The following is a 14,929-nucleotide window of genomic DNA, read 5'->3' as shown; positions in this document are numbered from 1 at the left end:
CTCGACCTGTCAACACTCGTCCTGCCCCCGCCTGACCAATGCTGGATTTTGATTGGTTGCTGACCACGTGTCAGTCATGCAGCTCTCGCTGTGAATGGTTGAGGCTACCTGAACCGATGTCTTGCTACATGATGTCACACCAGCAGGGCGACCATCGATTTTAAGACCTTTTTTTTTTTTTTAATTTAAACTTTTTCATGTACCTCCAGAATTCAACAATACGGGACGTTAAAGTCCTGCAAAGATAACGAAATATATTATAATGTTTAATATTATATTATTATATAAACGTTTACAGCAATTCAATTCAATTCAATTTTATTTATATAGCGCCAAATCACAACATAAGTCGCCTCAACAGCAATAAATGAGCTGGTTTGCAGTTTGTTGGGGGTGTGTCGGATCATTAATGATTGTGACTGCTATCATGAAATTAGCAATACATGAGCGTGCACAATAGCAACATTTTCCTTTCAGTAAAAGCATAAAATCAATTGCGGAACCTTAAATAAGTAACTAATAACCACTTCAAAATCCTGTGATTTAGTGCAACTAGTACAGGAGCTGGGCTACAAATATGTTTTAAATGAGGTTTATTTTCATCAGTAGCCTTGAAAACCTCATAAGTTCAGTTCTTTAATATACATTATTTTAAAATATATATATATATATGCCAAGAAAATATCCTCCATAGCTTTACACCACCAGGTGAGACCAGGAAATGTTTGGTGATGATGCACAAACTATAGGTTTCCTGTTCTTAACTGGCAAGAGAAGACCACCCAGTATGGTCTTCTGCTTTAATGTTTGATGTAGTGTGCATTGAGAGATGCTCTTCTGCATATCTTGGTTGCAGCCAGCTGTTATTTGAGTAACTGTTGCCTTCCTTTCAGCTAAAACAGCCCAGCCACTATTCTCCAACTTCTGGCATCAACAGGGCATTTTCACCCAGTGAAGAGAGAAGAGAGAGTGCTCCCCATTTATAATAAAGCAAATATTGATTTTCAGCCTCCATCGAATGAATTCCTCTAAAAAAATAACATTGTCATTTCTGCCTAAATATGAAAAACACATCTGATCATACAATCAATCACTTTATTAAATAATAAACATATTTACATGCCATCAAAATCCAGGAAACATTAAAATAGAGAATGTGAAGTATATCACTAAGCCAGTTGTACAAAATGAGGCTCTTGTGGAAAGGCTTTCCAGAGTTACTGCAGTCAGATGATGGTCGGAACAAACAACCCGAACTGGGAATTTTTTTGGCAGGTAGTTTCTTCAACAGTTTTCAGCCATAGGCGTATTTGTCTGTGATGCCTTTCTCATTTGGAGTTATCTGCCCACTCAGTTTCATTAAGAGCTTCACAATAAGGCCAGCCTGAAGGGAAAGAATAGACCTTAAAGGTTAACAACCATATATATTTCAATAAATATTATTTGGATTTCAAGAAAAGCTTTATTACCTGTTTTGTGTGCACGATGAAGTTCATTTTGTTGTCACCACTGTGTATCTGGAAATACTGGTCTGCATGTCCAAGCTGCCATATAAACGTGCTATACTCTAAACTGATGAGAAGGACCTGCAAGAGAAGAAGTGTAATAAAATGTCACATCAAGCTTCTTCAACTAAAACTTAAAAACCAACAAAAATACAGCATTATCGTTTAATCTATCCTATGGTAATCTCAGAGGGAATATTTAAGTAAAAATCTAACTAATCTAAGAATGCAAGTTCAAATACATTCTGTAGATGCAAACGGCTTTGTGCTATTGTGCTTCAATCGAGCACGTATTGCATATGCTTTAAAAACAGGCAAATTCGTGTGGGAGGGCCCATGCTCATAGTCATCTATCCATTTGCTCCACCAAGCTGAAGAATAAGTAGCTTTGTAGCTTTACATTCACAAACTAGAGCTTAAAACATAAAAAAAAAACAAAAATTTAAAAACCCAGCAAAACGGCATTTTACCTTAGTTTCCATGTTCATGAGATGCAGTCCCTTTGTGTTCACCCCCACGTAGACACGGATGACTTTGTGGTTGCTTGCGCTGGCCTTGGTGTAGACCTGGCCTGTGAAGAAAGCTGCTCCGTAGGTCGGGATGTCCCAGCAGTTCTGCAAGAAGAGCCGCTGCAGGTGGTGCATCTCTTTACTGACCCCCTCGCTGGTGCTCAGAGCCTGTTGGTGAGAGAGGGACAGGACCTGATGTCACCTCAGGGAACACTGAAATGTATTTATAAGATAAAAAGCAATTAAAATAAAAACACAAGTGTACTTTATACTCATGAAGAATCCTGTTGGTCCAGTGGTATGCTTTGCTTTTCACCTTGGATATCGGCACGATTGATTTGAGGTTTTCCTCACTGTTTACATAAAGCACAGATTATATCCGAATGCAAATAAATCAGTTTGTTAGAGCAGATATTAAAAGTGATTTAAACACAAAATATGATTCATCTCTTACTTGAGGAACCCTTGCTTGTGCTTCTTACTCTCATAGTTGCCATAGATGATTTGCAGGAGGAGGCTGGCCAGCGTGATCAGCTTGTTGTCTGGAGCAGGGAAGAAGCCCTTGAGAAGGCAGTGCCGGGCCTCGTCAAACAGGATAAGGATGGCCAGCGGATCCTCCACCTGAAACAAAGCCACCAGCAGGAAGCTGATGAAGAGCTCTCAAAACATTTCGAGTTGAGCTGTCACTGATGCTTAGGTGGTGAAAGTGACCTACCTTTTTCTCAATTTCAAGGGGCAGTCGGACATCCCTGCGGAGGAAGAGCTGTGGCGTTTCCCTTTGAGGATCCAGCACTGTGAGATCTGTCACAATCTCAGTCCAGATCCGGAGGTGCTGCAGGGGTTTGTGGTACGGCTTCAGCTGCAGGTCTAACACACAAAACCACACGCACACAAATCTTTCTGGGATCTTGCAGTGACACCACTAACTACAGCTTTTGGTCTTTATTGCATTGATGTTACCAAATTAAATAAATAAATACATTTGGAAAAAAAAAAGAAACGAGTGGACTCACGGAGGTTCTCTGAGCAGATCCAGATGGTGAAGTATTGCTGGGTCTCCTGAGACAGACGCATCCCCTCCATGATCTGCTGCACAGTTGTGTTGTTGCCATGCTTGAGCTCTACGGAGCGATACGAGCCGTCCATGCGGTAGATGCGCACCTTCTCGTACTGTGGATCACAAACAGCACAAATGGTGGATTTCTTAATATTAAGTTTAAAGTCAAAAGACACGACACTTTATTCTTTATGCCATCTTACACCCCGTACACACCAACAAAAACTCGCGGGCAACAGTACTCTCGCGATATAACAGAAAACAAGTTAACAATCTTTCTCTTAAAAATAAAAGTATAAACCTCTCTTTAAAACATTTGTATACATATATATATATGTAAACAAAAAAACTTGTCAACATTGTTGAACATTCAGGAAACATTTCAATACACTTCGCTTTACTTAAAGCATACTATAACACTAAAAAGTGTTATATCAGAAGGAAGCTGTCATGTCTGCTCTGTGTTGTTATAACTGCACATGTGCATGTGTTTTACTGGATACCCCTTTTCTTCAAACAAGGAAAAAAAAATATCAAAATGAGTGAACGCATCTATACCAGACTCAATATCAACAACATATAAGGTTAATTAAACATGGCACGAGCAAACAAACTAAACAATGACTAGCTCATTATGAAAAAGCATGAAAAACACAGCTACAAAAATCCACAAGCTTTGCTGCTATAATCCCAGAGCTTTCATGACTCAACCCCTCAGGGCCATTCCTTTGCCCAATATCAGAAACATAATTCTTTATGGAGTGCTGGTTTCTATTTAAGGAAAAGACAATAATGACATGCAAAATAAGAGTGAAACATGGCTTAGTCCTGGGAATGTCTGACACCTTTGACTGTTCTTGAAGGAATATCACCAACAGGCGATCAAAAAAAAAAAAAAACAAAAAAAAAAAAAAAAAAAAAAACTTAACTGCCAGGGAATTACATTCACAAGTCACTTTAGGTACAACTTTCCAATTGCTTATCAACACAACCCATTACATGGGAACAAGTCATTGCATTAAGACAAGTAGACATGGTCAAGATGACCTGCTGTAGTTAAAACGGGGAAGAATTGTGATAAAGGTGACTTTGAACGTGGCATCAGAGATCAACTTGGTTATTATCTTGCCCAAGGATCCTCTGGCACGCAGACTGGAGCAACCAGGGATCAACCCAGCAACCTTCCAATTGGTGCACGACGTGCTCCTGAGCTACAGCCACCTCATCTGGATTAGGATCTAAAGCAGCATTTATATTCTCATCAAACTCCTCAATTATGTTTTATTGTTTATTATTTTTGTTATTACCATTTTATGTACTGTGATGCCTTTAGGATGCCATATTTGTTTAACAACTATTATGTTACATTAAAATACAACAACAACAACAACAACAACAACAACGCCTGCAAATCAATCAGCAAAAATATATGCATTGGGAAGTCTATACTTATGGGCTTAAGTATGCTGAAGTGTATTTAGAAATAAATTGCAAACTTTATCTCAATAACATCCTGAAAAGGCTGTTGTTCCACACAAAGGAATAACAAATAGTGTAACTGTGTGACTCACTGGTTTGCTGTTGGCTTGCTGCAGAAGTTTCACAGTCTCCTCCCACTCGTTCTGTTTGTTCTCCTCGCACACTTGGAACGGCGATCTCTTCTGCTGGTCTTCTATGTGCTATTGGTGGAGGAGTCAGTATCATGACAGTGATTAATGTTTACCACTTTATTATGTAGTATGTGGATACTGATAAAAGACAAATCAGCAATTATTATTATTATTATTATTATTATTATTATTATTATTATTATTATTATTATTATTATTATTATTACTACTACAAACCAATAAAAAAAAAGTTACATTTAGCTGCAACAGGATTTCTTTGAAGTAATAATAAAAAAAAAAAGAAAAAGAAAAAAGTGTTAAATTTGTACCCGGTCGATCTCAGGGTGCTGCAGCAGCAGTTGGACGATCTCTGCGTGGCCTCCTCGGGCTGCAAAGTGCAGGGGGGAGCTGAGCTGGCCGTTTAGCAGGTTGGGATTACAGTTACCCTTCTCCAGCAGCAGCTTGGTTGCCTCAACTTTACCGTGCCTGGATAGAACCACATAAATATCAAACTTAAACATAAGTAATGGAAAAAAAAAAGAAGAAAAAAAAAGACCAGGAAAATAAGAAATTTTGGATACTTTTAAGCCTTTCTTGAGCTGTCAGATGAGCAGGAGACTCACCAGCAGGCATAGTGTATGGGAGCCCAGTGATCGTTGTCCAGCTGCTTGACTGAGAAACCGCTGTCCAGAAGCTTAGAGATCAGCTCAGTGTCTCCTTCCAGGGCGCTGCGGTGGAGAGGAAAGTCGTCCACCCACTGGTGATCCCTGTGGAGACAGGAATTTATGCTGAAGAGAACAGTGACTAAACATGACTTCAGTTCAAGGCATCCACGTTGTTAATCAAGACTGTCCAGTGCGCCCCAAAAAGAGACAAAGTTAGACACAAAGTCGATAGCAGTTAACCAAAACAAGCCCTCACTTGTCTTCTGTCACACAGTTGGGTCCATGCTGCCATTTCTCCCTCTTGGGGATCTGGATCTTGGAATAGTCTGGTGCCCCAAGCCCAAAGTATGGGTTGATGATAACTTTGTCCACCTGCAGACAAAACGAAAGGAGGGCGATTTAAGTTTCCAAATCCACCAGAAGAATTATGTTTCTTTGCATAAAGCCTTACCCTGTTGGTGTACTGCAGATCTGAGCCGTAGAGTGGATTCAGGATGCACATGTCAGCCTTCTCCAGGGACATCATCTTGCTCTTGATCTCCAGAGCAGTGTAGCCCATGTGCAGACCCTCATCACTCAGTTTGCCCTCGCTGCTATAAGCCGGATTGCTTACGTTGGTCTTCACCCGCTCCACGGGTGCTGGTCTGAATAAAGCAGGGATGGCATGAGGCACAGTGTGCTGCTCTGCTAACCATCTGCGGAGGGGAAAGAAGCAAAGGGAAGGGGCGTTTACCTCTGACAAAATCGCAGAGCTAAAGAGCACATTTACAGACTTCTCTTTACTTGTCTAAAGCCAGGAGCATCTTGGAGGTGACGGAGCAGAAGTGAGTGCTGGTCTCACTGCACACCCGCATTATGTCGTGGAAGCAGTAAAAGCTGGGGCTCCCGGGGCTGTGGACAGGCTTGCTGTTGTCTGTATAGAAGGACTCATTAATCTACTGCATGCACAGCTTAAACTTTGTTAAACGTTAAATAAAATTAGCTAGATCAGTTCAGGATGAGATATAGTTTACTTACCTTTAACACTGACTGGTACAACAAAAAGTGAGGCTTCTTTCCCTTCATTGTCACCTTCAAGAATAAATTTCTTCATGTGCACCACACGCTTTCCTGCACAGCAAAAACACTGGTTAGATCAGTGGTTCCTAACTCTCCCCCCAAACAACAGTTTAATAAATCAGCTTGTGCACAAATGCGTCAGCCTCACCAGCGCAGCTTTGGTTACTGGAGAGCGGTTTGATCGTTTCATCAACATAATCCAATATGGATTTGGATTTGTCTCCTCCTGCTTTGAGCTTTGTTGCCAGAAGGACTTTCTTTCTTTTCTTCTCCTTCCCCTCTAAAGGCACTTCTTTTAAAAGGATCTACCCAGACGCCAGAGGAAAAACATGCAAACAGAGGCTCAGTTAGAAACTCCAGTGGGTCTGAATTCACTGAAGGGTGTTTATTATTCATGCATACAGCAGTGATATGCCCAAACCAACAATACATTACAGGACATCAGTGTTCTTTCCACCTCACTGTAAGACGTCGAGGACCGTGTGTTAACTGATTGTCTGCCTACCTCATAGGCTTTGGCTCTGTATTCTTTCGAGCTCAGGCTGACTTGATTCTTCGGACGAAGCACAGCAACAAACACATCCTCGAGGGTGTCCTTGTTGCCCATCGTGGCGTCTTTTCCTCAGACCTGAGAAAATATGCTACATGGGGGCCAAATGCCGTGGAGAGACATGCCTAAAACATGGGGGAAAAAATATCAAAAAAGGTGAAGGTTGCTAAGAAAAGTAATTCAGTGTTTGAGCAGTGACACTCAGTCTATACACAGGTTTAACTGATCACAGAGCGCCTACACTTTAGAAACTTTGGATTCCAACACCAAAGCAAGTGACCGACCTGGAGCCCCACAGCTCTCACTGCCAAAACCAATTACCCATTCACACAATTTTATAATGTCCAACGTTGTTTAATGCTGTCACCACGTGGACAGAGAAAGTGAACACACCCATGTGGGAGTTTGCAGTTACATGCAAACTAAATGTGCTTAACACAGAAGATCAAAAACATAAAACCTGTGGCAGTGAAAACAGCAAAATACAGCAACCCACCCCCATCACCACCTATTTAGTGATTAAAAAGGGTCAAGTCTGTTTTTAAATTTATGCACAGTTGTAACTGATCTCAGGTGAGCTTGTTCCAAAGAACTGGACCACAATAACTGCAAGCACCTTCAACACACTTGGATCTAATTCTGGGAATCTGGACCTGGATCTGGACCAGGTCAGATAGGGTTGTAAACAGTGTGTCTGTGAAGGTTCTCAGTCATCCAGTAAACAGTGGGCAAGTCAGAGATATACCGGGTGTGTTGAGGGCAAACCATTAAAATACTTTTATTAGTTAATAAAGCTTTCAAAGGCAATTTTATAATTTTAATGGGAACAAATTAAGTTCCTTCAATACTGAGGCAATATGCTCAAACTTTCATGTGCCTGTAAGGACTGTGTGCCATGTTGTGATCTTAAGTCATCCTACTGATGAGTTGGGTAATCCAGTGAATAGAGCGTTACAATAATCTAACCTGCTTGATGTGATTGCATGAACCAATTTCCCAGTCAGTTTGAGATAAGGATTTTCTAACGTCAGATATATTTTAAGGGATAGAAAGCACTTCTAGTAACCTTATTGATGTCATAATCCAACCTGGGATCAATGTCCAGAACTGCTGATTTGTTAACTTGCTCACTGTGTATCTGTGTAGGGCTGATGCATATGAACACATTTTCTGTTTCCGTCGTTGTCTCTGGCTGTCTTCTAGCACTTGCGGGTGTAGCACTTATGCTGCACCCAAAGTAAGTGTGGTAAGAACTGCTGCAAACTTCACTCTCAAGTTTGACTTAACAGCTGTGGAGTTGTGAAGCATAGCGGTGCACCATAGAGAACCTTTTAACCCCGTCCTCCTCGATGCCTTTTGTCTTGTACAACATAAAATATTCACAAAGACCACGTTTACCACACTGAGGTAGTACCCCCCTCCCCCAAACCAATCACACAATTTAATGAACACCTCGTAAACACACGAAGTGTAAGATTAGACCTGCTGCCAAATTTACACAGAAATCAGAAAAAGAGAAAATATCCAGTGACCGGCAGTTCTAAGGTGACAATGCCCTGCTGATGCCATAGCAAGGCAACAACAACTCAAATAGGTAAAAGGTATGCAGAAGAGCACCCTGACGCAGAAGACCACACCAAGTACCACAGCTGTCAGCTAAGAACAGAACAATTCACAGGGGCTCACCATAATTGGACAACAGAAGAATGGAAAAGCATTTCTGCTGCTACGATCAAATGGTAGCGTCAGAATAATCCACAGTTCAGCCTGCCGCTGGTGGTGTAACAGTGTGGGAGATATTTTACTGGCATACTTTGGCCTCTTTAGTACCATCAGAGCCTCATTTACACTGCACAGCCCACCTGAGTATTTTTGTTGACCATGTCCATCTCTTTACGACTACGGTGCAGGATAACACACCATGTAACAAGCTCAAATATTCTCAAACTGCTTTAAAATATACCTCTACATATATATTCTTTTATTATTTCATATTGTATACCTACTATTTTTAATTTTGTAGTGTATTTACACCGTTTTATTTATTGTATCTTATTTTTAGTCACTTTTGAACTGCATATAAATAAGTAAAATATAATTTAACACACAGTAAAACTAGTAAGAGTCATCTCAGAGACAAACTTGTTGAGTTCAAAGACAGGTCACGCCCCGGAAACCAGGCTCGGCTGTCTTTCAACTGTTATTACACGGACACCTTTACATGTTGTATTTTATACACACACACGGTATACACTGTCGTATTCAACCAGTTGTCATACATTTCCTTGTCCACGTTAAACGACAGAACTTTTAGAGGGGAGTCAGCAGCAGTAGCTGGGATGCTACATTCATCTTCATCAATGTTTTTTTCCGCTTTTCCGAGCAGCTGAAACTTACCGAAAGCGACGTGACTTTCTTTCAAAACCACCAAACGGAGCTTTCCTCGGCTCTCCGCTCGTCTTAATTGGGTTAAATTAGCGGTCTGAAGCCGGGAGGTTGCCCCAGCACCGCTTCCAGGAGCAGTTATTTTTGGGTTGAGGTAGTTGCAGGCCTTTTTAAGACGGGGCAGGGCTGCAGAGAAACAGAGGAATCACGTTACGTTTGAGTGCAGCAGCTGCGGCAGGACGACAGAGGACTCTGCTGGTGAGGGGGACCACGTACACTCAATAACAAAGCATGAGCGTCAGGTAGCGTCTGCTGTGCTCCGTAAGACTTATTTATGGATATATTAAAAAAAAAAAAAAATCAAATCTATCTCTAATTTTGTGAGTTTTTCAGAATTTCAATATGATTTATTGTCCTCTTAAAAGACCGCCTCTCCCGAAAAATCTATGGAAGCTTGTTTAAATATTTTTTTTGAATTGTCATCCATAAGTCAAAATTTCAGGTCATTAGCTCAAATTTTGACTTACAGGCTTTGAAATGTTGAGATATTTTGACATAATAACATAATAATCATTCAGAAGTTTTACAAGTAGTAGTACGAGTTTCGCTTGCTATGAAGGCTATATGCAATTTTTAGGATAATAAAAAATACATTTTGAATTGAATATTATAGCCAACAGCTAATATAGATAGATAGATAGATAGATAGATAGATAGATAGATAGATAGATAGATAGATAGATAGATAGATAGATAGATATTTTAGATGTTTCTCCGCTAGAGGGGTGTATAAAGCAAATAAACGTATGTATTAATTGGATCAGTTGTATAACTTAAGCTAGCGATGTCTTTTATTAACCATAATGAATCAGCAAATTTAACAGATAAATGTGTGTTAAATATATCCTGATCATTGATATTCCTCACATTAGTTCCCACACTTTCTCACAGTCTTCAACCCTGACTGATAAAAAGGGAAAAAATTTTATGTATATATTTGAAGAACTGGTGAAACTCACTGTCAAAAGCGACCTCCCAAATCACTTCGACTTGAAATTTCAAGTTAATTTTTCAGAGGTTTGTGTTATTAAGCTGAAATTTTGAGGAAATCTGAAACTATGTGTTTTGTTTTTTTAATTTTTTTACAGGCAGACTCAAATTTCCATATAGGAAAATCGAAAGCTGACAGGAACTCTGGGAAAGAGTGTGGGGGAATAACACACTGGGGGTGGTTTTGGGGCAACCTTGAACCCATACCTCTACATATGGGTTTTGCATATGGGTCACCTGCTCAACCAAGTGAGCTGCACAGTAGATTCACCCCAGTGCTATTTATGCTTAAAGCGTAATCATAATTCATGAATTATGTAGTCTGTACTCTAACAGGCTTCTTTAAACCCAGAATAATTACTACATTGTTGAACTCAGTGAAAGAAAGGAATGTATTAAATAGACATCAAGTTCTCATGAAGTCAAGTCAATTGTTTTGCTGGTATTATGATAGCAGTTTCTGTTTCAGAGAGCCACTTTTCAAAAGGAACTGAAGTATGGATATAAATAAAATTCTTGTGAGTTTATTAACTGTGTAGTGGGGTTTGGTTTCTAGCAGCTCAGCAGACTGAGTTATTAGAGAAGTTCCAGACTTGCCCCTCATGAATTGACTTTATTTTTTTTGCTGCAGCTTTATTTCACAAATATACAACTTGACTGTATAATAATTCATACATTTTATTGTATAAAATTTCAGCATCTATTGAGGCGCAGCACAAAGCAGCTGAACATTATAGTGGTAACTCTGAAAGCAGTATACATTGTCAAGACAACAAGTAAGATGCTGCAGTACAACCATCCAGTGCAGCTCAAGTGCTCAAATGAAAACATGGCTTTGGTCTTACATATATTTTTATATAATAGCATAATTTATTTTTTTTAAATCCACAGCTGAGAGTCCTGATTGGTCCCCTTGTTAGTACCACCAGACTCAAAGGATGTCCTCTCTCCTTGTGGGGCTTAGGATGCTTGGGGTTTGCACTCGCTGAGCACCTCCTGCATCTTCTCCTGGATGTCCTGCACCCTGCCAGTCCACTTCTCGCGCACTTCATCTTCATCGTCCTCTGTAACAGCTGTGTAGCCCATGAGGGCGATGAGGCCCATGTGGAAGAGGTGGGTGATGTGTGAACAGCGGCGCTCCATGATTTCTCGGTCGCCTTCACAGTGTTCAAAGTACACTTTTAGCAGCGGTTTTCCGAATAGCGTTTGTGTACCCACCACGCCACGATAATACACATCCAGGCTCATGTCAGACTTGTCCCTCTCATAAATCTTCTCAAAGGTCTCCATGTGGCGCGTGGCGTTGCCTGGATCTTTCTTCACCAGTGCCACCATGTTGTTGAAGGCATTGTACTGGTGCTTGATGTACTCCTCGTACTTGCCGTAGGTTTCGTTCACCTCGTCAATGTGGATCTTCTTCAGGCATTCCTGGTTCTTCTGAGAGATGCTCTGTAGTTTGGTGTGGATCGCTTGAAAGTCCTTCTCCAGAGGATGATCCTCTTCATCCATCAGGCCCTTGCGAGCCACTCCAACCAGGGAAGAGACAACACCAAAGATGGGGTCAATGGAGGAGGCGAAGGAGGAAACCTTCTCCACACAGCACAACACTTTGGCTGCGGTCTTCTTGATTTGTGCTGAATCAGCCATCACTGCTGTTTTTCTTCTGCCAAGTTAAAAGTGCACACAGAGTGAATCTGGAGAGACAGAACAAAAGATTTTAAGGTTAAACAGACTAATACTTATACAGCACCTTTCTGCTCTATTTGAGCACTCAAAGTGCTTTCTTCTTAAAAGCTTCATTCACCAAAAAACTTTTCACCTAATATTCACACACTGACACTGGATCGAAAACATCTGGAGCAATTAAGGGTTTAGTATACTCCCCAAGGTTGCTTTGATATCCAGACTAGAGGAGTCAGGGATTGAACCACCGATCTTTCAACTGGTAGATAGCCCTCTCTACTTACTGGCCCTTTAAAACTGCATCCACACTGTGCTAGATATAGCATATGACCACACCAGCTTTAACTCTGAACTGGGTCGCAAATCCCTCTTTTTCTTATGGCTGCTCCCGTCACTCATCCAAGTGACCTCTTCAGAAGTCATCTAAGTGCTACATCAAGATGAACAGAATCCACTTTTTGACATGTTTTGTTAACTATTTTATCATTTGTTTGCCACTACAATTAAATACCCTTCCAAAAAAATTCCCCGCTGGAATGAAAGCCTGGCCACGTTTTGCACCTAACAGGTGTGTTAAGTCACAAACGTTTCCCCCCTTTTCACAGGCCAACTAAAAGCAAGCTAACTGCTGGCATACACACATGTCACCAGCTGCTGCCTATGCACCATATCGTGTAGAGTAATACTTAAAGGTGTCATCTTACACTTAATGTTATGGGCAACATGTGACAGGGAAGGCATGTGTCATTACTGATAAACCTTTTGGTGTTTTCTAAGTTTTTCATGTAAAAACACAAGGAAGAATTTTGTTAACAAAGTAAAAGTCCAGTTCAGTGATACTTCATATGTGACAGAGCACAAAAAAGACCCACAAATAATCACGTCTATGATACGTGAGCAAACTTTTGTCATTTTATGTCAAAAAAAGTTAGTAATTCTTAGAAAACTTGTAACAACATATAGTTTAAGTTTAAAGAGAAGTATTCAGCTAAAATGAAACAAGCATGGTTTTATAATTTCAATCACCGGCATTTTGTTTGCAGTAAAGCACAAAAAATACATTTTTATGCAAAATAATATGTTAAAGACTCAAAGATGATCAATTCTTAATGACGTAAAGAAGGATATAAGCGAATCCTTTCATTTAGGAAGCATAAACCGAGACAATTTACTGAATGATTACTTACCACATCAGTGTAAATGTTCATCTGTGAAACTATGCATCCACATCTAATAGCAGTGCATCTTTGTCATACTTCTAGCATTAATCATCAATCTCAATGTTGTCGTGCTGGAAAAATAACTCAGGGATAACAGTAGGTGTGTCTATTTGTAGTAACACTAGAAAGACTGGAAACAAAGAAATGGCTCCAGGTTGTGAACTTCAGTAGATCATCTACTGAGCACTTTCAATCCCAGAAGCTATTTCTTTTGGCAGCTTCAACCTAAACCCAGTCTCGGGATTGTGTTGCTGTTTGTTTCCAAGCTTGTTTCTCTCATTTCCTGATTCTCTGCCTCTCCTACATGAATCACCCTAGCATGCTGCTACCAGTCCCCCCTATCAAACTCGCTTTCAAATAGACTCTAAACACCCTTCAGATCAGAGACTGTGAAGCACAGAAGGCAGATGTTTACTCACCAAAGATAAAACTGCTGGTTATCCTCAGTCTACTGCAGCCGTCTGGCTTTGCCTTCCACCATTTTCCACCCTATAGTCAAATAAGGACAACCCCTTCCTGCCAAATAAGGGAGCAGATACAAGGAAGTGAGTCATGCGTGCTCTGTGCTGATTGACTGAGAGAGTCCATCTAGAAACACTGTGGCTGAAGCTCCAACCACATGCTGGAATACCAGCCCTTGTTGCCTTTTGTCATTGTTTTAATCATATGGTCACACACCTTCCCAACCAGTTTGGGTGACGAGATACTACAGAAATTATCAGTAAAATGAAGTGAAATGCATCATCGCGCCTAATGAGCAGAAACAAATGTCTCCCTATTGTCTTTGCTGCTTATGTGTGTTAGTATCAGTATCGTCATGAAAGAAATATTTATTCATTGTCTTTGCATTTATTCGTTCATTCATTTTTCAGGATGTGAGTTGAGACGAATAACAAAAGAAAACCTGTGTTTCTGGAAATGGCTTTGTTTACTAGTGAAAAAGAACATTTCAAGATACAGTATCACTGCCTGCTGACAGCAGCTTTCATTTGAATATTTTTCATACTAGTCACATAAAACTTACGTACACACTTTTATTTTTTTGGTATGTTTTCTTTTTAGCATTTCACGACATTTGAGACACAAAAATATAAAAATAAATGAATAAATATTGGCGCACTAAGAGTTTAGCAAGAGGAAATGTTATTTAAACCTAAGAGTTTTATGTTTATTTAAAATTACATCTGTTCACGAGGAAGTCAAATGGAGGAAGTCAAACAAAGTGTTACTTTTTGACCACCAGAATTGAGTCTAAGCTTTCGCCTCCTCTCTTATTTACAAAGGTCTCTCCATATTTTTGATTTGGTTGACTTTTTACACTGGAAATTCAGATACAACCCCAAAGGGAAGAGAAAATATAATTTTTTTACAACTTGGGTAAAGTGACGCTCTAATTATCCTAAAAAGTCTACACAGACTGAGTGCGCTTTTAGGAACAAGGTGACACACATACAGAAGGATCTTGAGTTTTACCAACATAAACAAATAAGGAAAATGTCTGCCTTAAACAAGAGGCTGGTCTAGGTTCAGTTTCAAAACTTGCCTTGCAAAGCCTGATTTTCCTGGTACGATGTCTGCTGGGAAAAACAGCCAATGACAGCAACAGGCCTGGCAGATTTAAGAGCGTGATGAAACT

General features: G+C 40.1%; 2 protein-coding genes across 2 annotated transcripts; both read right to left on the bottom strand.

Annotated features, from left to right (window-relative positions):
* Nucleotides 1–1,081: 1,081 nt before the first annotated feature.
* krit1 (KRIT1 ankyrin repeat containing) lies at nucleotides 1,082–9,564 on the bottom strand. Its single transcript, XM_026157322.2, has 17 exons — nucleotides 9,353–9,564; nucleotides 6,911–7,080; nucleotides 6,554–6,710; nucleotides 6,364–6,456; nucleotides 6,130–6,259; nucleotides 5,798–6,041; nucleotides 5,603–5,718; nucleotides 5,305–5,448; nucleotides 5,011–5,167; nucleotides 4,643–4,750; nucleotides 3,028–3,184; nucleotides 2,730–2,881; nucleotides 2,469–2,635; nucleotides 2,280–2,367; nucleotides 1,976–2,182; nucleotides 1,470–1,586; nucleotides 1,082–1,384 (listed from the first exon to the last, which is right to left on the bottom strand). Exons 2-17 carry the CDS (start codon nucleotides 7,010–7,012, stop codon nucleotides 1,295–1,297), a joined length of 2,229 nt encoding a protein of 742 aa, XP_026013107.1. The 5' UTR covers nucleotides 7,013–7,080; nucleotides 9,353–9,564; the 3' UTR covers nucleotides 1,082–1,294.
* Nucleotides 9,565–10,983: 1,419 nt separating this feature from the next.
* Nucleotides 10,984–13,849, bottom strand: rpz2 (rapunzel 2). The gene is made up of 2 exons (XM_026157369.2): nucleotides 13,713–13,849; nucleotides 10,984–12,084 (listed from the first exon to the last, which is right to left on the bottom strand). Exon 2 carries the CDS (start codon nucleotides 12,035–12,037, stop codon nucleotides 11,351–11,353), a length of 687 nt encoding a protein of 228 aa, XP_026013154.1. The 5' UTR covers nucleotides 12,038–12,084; nucleotides 13,713–13,849; the 3' UTR covers nucleotides 10,984–11,350.
* Between the last annotated feature and the right edge of the window lie 1,080 nt (nucleotides 13,850–14,929).

Source organism: Astatotilapia calliptera, chromosome 22, assembly GCF_964374335.1.
Source record: "Astatotilapia calliptera chromosome 22, fAstCal68.1, whole genome shotgun sequence".
Classification (NCBI taxonomy): Eukaryota; Metazoa; Chordata; class Actinopteri; order Cichliformes; family Cichlidae; genus Astatotilapia; species Astatotilapia calliptera.
The sequence above is the reverse complement of the archived record's forward strand: the minus strand, read 5'-3'. Positions and strand labels throughout refer to the sequence as shown.

What these genes read in the sequence shown, in the direction of transcription:
- krit1 (XM_026157322.2), bottom strand. Translation starts at nt 7,012, where the DNA reads ATGGGCAACAAGGACACCCTCGAGGATGTGTTTGTTGCTGTGCTTCGT. An exon ending in ACAGAGCCAAAGCCTATGAG is followed by an intron (nt 6,711 to 6,910) that starts GTAGGCAGACAA and finishes GCGTCTGGGTAG; the next exon opens with ATCCTTTTAAAAGAAGTGCC. An exon ending in GGATTCTTCATGAGTATAAA is followed by an intron (nt 2,183 to 2,279) that starts GTACACTTGTGT and finishes TCTCACCAACAG; the next exon opens with GCTCTGAGCACCAGCGAGGG.
- rpz2 (XM_026157369.2), bottom strand. Translation starts at nt 12,037, where the DNA reads ATGGCTGATTCAGCACAAATCAAGAAGACCGCAGCCAAAGTGTTGTGC.